The 8,202-nt window shown below is 32.4% G+C and overlaps 1 protein-coding gene across 1 annotated transcript; it reads right to left on the bottom strand.

Moving 5' to 3' along the window:
* Window positions 1–6,725: 6,725 nt before the first annotated feature.
* LOC127291518 (ribonuclease H1-like) lies at window positions 6,726–7,043 on the bottom strand. The gene has a single exon (XM_051320704.1). It carries the CDS (start codon window positions 7,041–7,043, stop codon window positions 6,726–6,728), a length of 318 nt encoding a protein of 105 aa, XP_051176661.1.
* Between the last annotated feature and the right edge of the window lie 1,159 nt (window positions 7,044–8,202).

Here is an 8,202-nt window from a genome sequence, read left to right as displayed (position 1 = left end):
CAACAGGTTGCTCGCATAAAATTTGTCGCAGGCAATCTTTATAATCTTCTAAAATCATTTCAGAATCTTTTGTGAGATTTTTCAAGTTGACAGAATCAATCATTAATTTGCAGTTTTGGTGTATTGTGCACACGCAGACGGAGTGCGTTCCATTTGCACCAGCAAGAATACAATGTTTTGGTCGAAGTTGGGCAAATTTACTAAAACTCACTAAGCAGTCAAGATTTTCTTTACTGTAAAGAGCAAAAAGACCCCTTAAGTCTGCAAGAAAAAGTCTCTTCTGGATCAATTTTCTGTCTTTGTCAGTTTTTACTGAAATTACATCCTTGATTCCTGGCATGATTCTACTATTTTCTTTACTGTTATAGAAATCATTAATCCCTGTGTTAGTCGTTTCCGGCAATGGTTTACCCATCTTAGCTGTTGTTTCTTCTAAAACTCCTTTCAAAGCTTTTAATTCTTTAGCCTTTTTAGCGAAATACCTGGAACAATTGAATTCCTGAGAAATTTGACTGATCGTCCATGTATCTGGAGCTGTAGTTAAAATTCTCAATCTAAAAGGATCATTGTCTTGAAGACTAGAAAACTTGTCTTTCAAACCATTCAACATGTCTTCCAACTCAATCTCTCTTTGTGATTTGGTGTTAGATTGAGTTTCTGTGTTAGAGAATGAAGACGTACTTTGCTCTACAACGGAAAATATATGCGGTGATTTTTTAAAACGACTTTTTGTTGTCAACGGAAACAAAAAGAAAATATTTTTTGAAAATCTCAAACGTTCAATATGTGTTTTTGCCTTTAAAAAACGTAAATAGAGTGCTCATTTAATAATTATATACGATTCATTCAAACGAAATATTCTCATTGTTTATACTGTAACGCTGTAAAAAGTAATTTTATTAAACAATTTTCTCATAGAATATTAACCTATCAATTTAAACTACACTTACCACAGTTTTTTTGTTGATGAGCATAATTGGAAGATACAAAAATATTGTGTTGATTTTCAAGGGTACAATTATTAAAGCTTTCAACTAGAGTTGATGTTACTTGCGTATTTTCATCAATTTGAGAATATTTCAATTTTCTACATGCTGCACAAACTTTAGCAATCTCTGGAATTTCTGGAAATATTTTTTTGATAGCTTTCGAAATACGTCGAAGATCCTTTCCTTTGTGAGGTTCAACATTGTAGGGATTACAACATCTATCCCCATGTACATTAGACATAATCAAAATACAATTTTATGATTCAAGATTCAAGATATAAAAAATTAGAATCATTAAAATTCTTTTTCCGAATATAAATTTTAAAGGTAATTTAAAATAAAACGGATAAAGAATAAACAAGACATAAAAACTGTTGAAAGTAACTGATTAAATGGCAATAATATCGCGTTGTTAATTTTCAAACGTGTTATATAAAAGAGATTCTTGCCAATGATTCTGACGTTATTATAAAAAGTGACTATCGTTGTCAGTGATTGTTTTTTTTATTTTGTAATTATTGATAATTTATTTATGCCTTTTTATACTCATCTTAAACAAATATTTGAAACACTTTTATTATATAAAATTAATATTTTTGTTGTATACAGAATAATAATAATTATTATTAATTATTATTAATTATAATTATAAATTATTATTATTAATTTAATAATGAATTTATCACTTGGTGTAATGAATAGTAAGGAAAAAATTTATCAATCCATCCAATAAATTTTTTCCTAACTAATTATTATTATTATTGAAATAAGATGGTATTGGTTGGTGGCCTGAATGGCCACTTGAAACTATGTTCTGATGAGGATGTTGAATCCAACATCGAAACGCGTCATGAATTTCTTGATGTTTTAAAATAAAGTTAGCCTTTCAGGCCACCAACCAATACCATCTTTTTTCATCTACTATCTTGGCTTAAAATAAGAAGTTTATTTACTTCGAATGCTCATTATTATTATTATTGCAAAAACATTTCTCAATTAACTTTTATCAGATAAAATTATTTTTTTATAATAATGTTTAACATTTTCAATTAACGATTTTTAAATCAATTGCATATACTCACAGATCAAGGAAAATAAATGTTGATATAAAAAGAAAAGAGAGTTCAATGAATAACAGTCACATAAAGCAACAAACTATATTACATCAATATTGGGTAAAAATTGCAGTACAAGTTTCGGAATATTCTGCGACAAGCTTGAGGAAATATTACACATTTTATTATTAGCATAGTGGCGACAGTAAAAACTTCCTTCCAGGTGCGAATTGGCGGTCGGCCCATGGTCGGGTCAACCATGTTCATGCCCACTATTGTTTACGCACCGAAAACTAATGCGCTAACCACTAGTATACGCAATTACATGTGAGTCAAACGACAAAAATAGTCTCATAAGCTGCATCTTAAAAATATTCATCCGACCATTTAAGAAGTAGGTTTTTTATATTTCAGCTGCCAGTTTTACCAATCACTATTTTCATAAAAGGTATCCCAACTATGGTTGCCATAGTCATGTCGACCATTATCGCCATAGTCGGTCTAACAATGGCTGCCAAAGTTGGCCCAATTCTGTCAGCAAAGGTTATGCCGATCTTTGTTCCCCATAGTCGGTCCAATTATGTAAAATTTTTAAACAATTTTCGATAAGTGTATGTGATCGACGTTAAAAATCTTTTAACTAAGAATTTGGATTAGCATTTTGGGACAAAAAATACTCTGTTATCAATTTTTATGAAAATCCAGTAATTTTAACCGTTTAAAATTTTTTTAACGGTTATAATGGATTTGCTAAATTGTTTAACACTTTTTTGGTGGTCTATAGTGAACTAAAGTACTATAGTGGGTTAATAAAAACAGAACAGAGTCCAATAATCAAACTTTAGACTTAAATATTTATCAATTTCTTTACTTTTTTTAAGTTTTTTGACAATTAAATGATGGTTCAATTAAATTGGATAATTTTGCCACTCACCATTCAAAAGCTTACATTTTTACAAAAATTTTAAGGGGTTTCCGAAAGATTTTGGACTGAATGGAAAGTGGGCAGCGTCGATGAAAAATTGAGAAAGAATGCCCCATATATATGTATGTGTATATATGTATATATATATATGTATAGAAAGGAAGCAAAAGAAAAAAACGCTTACCCCTGTGCAATTTGAGACGAAGACAAATGTCTTGGTGTATAATTTTCCTTAAAGGCAGAAATTAAATGATTTAACTCCACAACTTCTTTAACACAATTTTCCCTCAAACGTTGCAATTGGTTATGCCGAATTTTCCTCAACTCTGCAATTGGAGTGAAAACTGCACCTTTCCGAGGGCGACGCCTTTTTCCTTTTGTTTCTTTTTCTTCCATCATTTTTGCCTCAATACCCTCACTCAGTCTAAGGTCTAGAAGAATGGACAACGTTAATTTTAAAATCTTCTCCAAAAAATTATAAAGGTCCGGAAGAGGCGGATTGAATGTAGGACGATCACCTGTAAATTAAAGTAAGGAAATATATAATTCTTAAGGAAGATTATAAATTAATTACGCTAGAATTAATTACAATCATTCCTCAGCTACATGAAATCCTTCACGCAAGAAAAGAAGTTTATTGCTTAAAATATTATTTCTTAAGGAAATTGATGAAACACTTAACAACGCACCGGCACGTTTACATTCTAAGGGTTGCACTACTACAAAATCTACTTCAGTTACACTCCAATTAAAACGATTACGGCATATAGATACAATCGTATTCACCGCACTATCCATTTTTACTTTCCAAAAAAAAACCCTAAACGTTCTTCAACCCGGCGTAATCTACCACTTAATCCGTCAAATTTTATAGAAAAAGCGTTCGTATTAGGCGCAATGTTGAAGGCACCCGAGTTAACCGAAGAATTATCAATTAAAGACAAATCAAAATTGTTCACAAAATAATCAAAATCTTCTGGAATTGATTCACGTTCAATTTCACTATCACTAGGACTTTCACTTGCGACTTCCATCCTTCGAACATCTCAAGCACAATACATAAAGAATACTACTCACCAACAGACTCTGAAGATGATATCAAATTGAAAAAAGTGTCATCCTCCATTGATTGTCTAATATTTTATATAATAATCAATTGTAGTTATATATTATAAAGATACAGCAATAAAAATTAGTAAACAATTGATTATTATATTGAACGAGAACTAACTTACATGGATAATTAAACAGTAGTCGGTGTATTATCTACGCGTATGATAAATAACCGGTTACTGCAATTAGTTAAAACTATGGTCGGTAATATAAAAAGTTCAAATTTAAAAACAATAGGGTAAATGATTGTACACCAATAAACAATGTGTACGTATATGTATATATATGTATATATATATATATATATATGTATGCGTATATGTATATGTGTGTATTTATATCAGGCCTGATAGATATATAATCAATTTTATACATAAATGTAGATTAGTTTATATCACAAAGGGGTTGTAACTTTTATTAAACAATGACGATCGTGATGGGATCAATGATTATTAAAAAGAATCATCATTGGTCTTGCTCTACGATCGAGAACACATACACCAAGAGAAACATGATACTCTGTACGTGCTTTCTAGAAATCGGCAGAAGTACGTGCTTTCTAGAAATCGGCGAGAAAACGTGACTTCTAGATTTTGGCTCAAGTGCGTGCTTTTTCCGATTTCATCCCCAATCTAGTGGTTTTTAATTGCTATATAAACCTAAGGAATTACCATTGTAGATGTCATAAGTTCCGATAAGATTTCCATCGTGTGTCGTAGAGCGACCCTTCAATTATTCTATAAAAGTTATTGTATTCTTTCCGTGTTTCGGTGCAAGTTAAATTGTTTTTCACTTAGAAACAAGTTTCTTTTCTTCTGAAGGTGCAAGAAAAGCAACATTAACGCTTAGAAATATTAAAAAAATTGAATTAATTGTCGTATATTAGGGGTTTAACTAATAAAGTTACATTACATTAATTTTGCGAGTTGCTTTTCCTGCACTTAAAGAAACAAGTTTCTTTCCTTATAGCTTCAAGTGTCAATAAAACAACGCAAAATAAGTGTATGAGCTTAAAAAACCACTATAATAAAGCATAAAAGTCGTTTTGCTACCAAAGTGATATAACGAACTTATAGTTTCATTCAATTGAAACTCAACTGATTGAATAAACAAATTATAACGACTAAGCTGTGTACGATTGATTAACTGCGATAATTGTCAAAGTAAGTAAATACAACATTGTATTAAAACATTGTAATAAATAAGTTGTTAACCAATAAATATCATAAATGGGAGTTATCAGCCTTGTTATTGTAACGCAAAACCCATAGTTTTGTTAAAGTGAAAACAACCCACGTAAAAATAAATGTCAAGTCTTACCAACTTGATAAATCAGCTAATTTCCGAAAAAAATTAAACAAGAAGTACAATTAAAAACGCGTTCAGCTCGTGACGTAACACTTAGTTAATAAATAAACAAATTTTCAGATTAAAAATCACTTAAAATAAAAATTTTAAAATGTTGGCTTGCAAATTTTAACAAAAAATTGACCGAACATTTAAATTTTCCAAATTATTTTTCAGATTTGTGATCTTCACCTTTATTAGATTTGTCGTTTTTATTATTCTTATCTCACATCATTTTCGTACTCAGAGACGCCGAAAGCCCTTAGATACCAAGTTTTATAAAAAATTAACAATTTTTATAAATTTCAACCGTCATATTGAGTCTGCCATATTGAATTTTAACAATGTACAATCAGATTCGTACTCAGCGACCCCAAAAACCTTCAAGTAACAAGTTTCAAGTGAATTCGATGAACTTTTATAAATTTCGACCGCCATATTGAATCTGCTATTTTGAATTTTAAAAATCTGACTTCAGATTCGTACTCAGCGACCCCAAAAACCCCTAGATACCAAGTTTTACAAAAAATAATTAATATTTATAAATTTCGACGGCCATATTGAATCCGTCATTTTGAATTTTGAAAATCTGACATCATATTCGTAATCAGCGACCCCAAAAACCCCTAAGTAACAACTTTCAAATGAATTGGTGAATTTTTATAAATTTCGACCGCCATATTGGATCCGCCATTTTTAATTTTGAAAATCTGACATCAAATTCGTAATCAGCGACCCGGAAAACCCCGAGATACCAGGTTTGATAAAAAATTATTAATTTGTACATGATTTCCTATCACCTTTCATTTAAGGGTTGTTTTTACCCCTAAAAGCAAAAAATGACCTGATCTAGCAAAACGGCGAGACACGGGTATCTTTTTTTTGGTCCTACTTTCTGAAAATCATTGATTTTTTCGTGTGTGAAAAATCGTGTCGGACGGTGTTTCCGGATGGATAAGCGAGTATAACCAACTACCGGTTGTAATTAGTGGTTCCCAAAGTGGTTGTTGATTTTTAGTAAACCTGATGTCACAAATTTTTAGGGTTTCATTGTTTGGATTTCTGCTAAGCTCTGCCTCGCAACCAGGTACAGACAAAATATCGTAATCTCCGTGCATGTGATAACATATGTGTTTATCGTTTATCTGCTTGCAGTTTTTAAGTTGTTCTTCATTTATATAAAAATAATACCTTTCATCCCCTGTAATTGCTAGATATTTTGAATATGCAGATATATATAAGCTCTGATTCCGTTTTCTCCTGATAACCTATTGGGTATATATAATGGTTGTCAGTCTATTCTATAGCTATTTTAGCTAAACTATCGGCTTCTTCGTTACCTTTGATTCCACTATGCCCTGGTTCGTAAATTAGTTCTACTTTGATCCCGGTTATATTATCGCTTAGTTTGTTAAATATTTCCTTACTAACTACAGTTTTCCTCCTATTGGTTTTCCAACCATTTTTATTCCATTTTGGTAACCAATTCAGGTAACCATCTATCGCAAATTTAGAGTCGGTGTTTATCCTGACTTTGCGTAACCCTCTTTTCTTTAGTATGCTAATTGTTTTCACGATAGCTTCTATTTCTGCTCCATTATTGGTCTGTTTCATCTTTGCCTTTTCACTAACATTAAGTGGGTGCTGTTGATTGAACCATACCCCTATTCCTGCCTTTGCTGATTCCTTGAAATTGGCTTTACAAGCCCCGTCGTTGAAAACGTTTATATAACGTTCGTTATCTTCTAGAAATCCTGCCTCGTTTTCTAGTCATAAATACGCCTTCTTGATCTGGTCTTTGTGTTTTCTAAACCTCTTTCCTTCAGTGTCGCATAGGATTAAATTACTGTTTTCCGTGATTGAAATCACTTCATACGGTCCATGATAATAGGTTCAAACTTTCCTGTTCTGACTTCTTCTTTCACATCTACTACATCGCCTACGTTTATATCTAGCGGTCTAGCTTACTGGTCATAAACCTCCTTTGATTTTAATTTAGCGTTGATTATATTTTTCGCGGCTAACCTTCTGATTTCGATGAGACGTGTAACTAGTTCTTGCAGGTAAGATTCATAAGTTGCCAACTTCTCCTCTGTAGGAAACGACGTGCGGATTCTTGCCTTCTTTCCAAACACTACCTCATAGGGTGTGAATTTAGTCGCATTATGGACTGACGTATTATAGGCTAACATTGCGAAAGCTAGCAAACGGCCCCAATCATCGTTCGACTTAGCGTAGTGTCTAATATATTCTGCTAATACTGCGTGACTTCTTTCTAGTGCGCCATTCGCCTGCGGGTGATAGGCGGTCGTAGTTACTTGGGACACCTTGAAAATTTTGGCTAGCTTTCTCATTAGATTACTAGTAAACATCCTGCCCCTATCTGTTAAAATAGTTTTGGATGCGCCATAAATTGAAAATAATTGAGTTGCTAGGGCGTGAGCTATTGTAGTCGCGCTTATATCTAGGACGGGTACAAATATGCAGTATGTGCTCAGTTGGTTCTGCATGGTTAGCACGTGACAGTTTCCATCAAATGTAGTAGGTAGTTTTCCTACCGTGTCTAGACACACTTTGTCAAATGCCTTTAAGGGTGTATCCGTTATTAACATTGGTTCCCTATTTTTAGTTCGGATTATTTTCCTTTGGACACAACTTCTGCACTTTCTAATATATTCTGTAATATCTTGTCTTAATCCCGGCCATGTGAACTTTTTCCCTAATTCGTTGATAAGTTTTGTTTACCCTCTTGTGGCCTGCTATTAAACTATCG

This window comes from Leptopilina boulardi, unplaced genomic scaffold, assembly GCF_019393585.1.
Source record: "Leptopilina boulardi isolate dan_hultmark-lab unplaced genomic scaffold, ZJU_Lbou_2.1 LbouV2_138, whole genome shotgun sequence".
NCBI lineage: Eukaryota > Metazoa > Arthropoda > Insecta > Hymenoptera > Figitidae > Leptopilina > Leptopilina boulardi.
Note: the sequence above shows the minus strand (reverse complement) of the source record. Positions and strands in the feature narration are given on the sequence as shown.

Coding starts and splice junctions, on each gene's coding strand:
- LOC127291518 (XM_051320704.1), bottom strand. CDS start 7,043: ATGAAACAGACCAATAATGGAGCAGAAATAGAAGCTATCGTGAAAACA.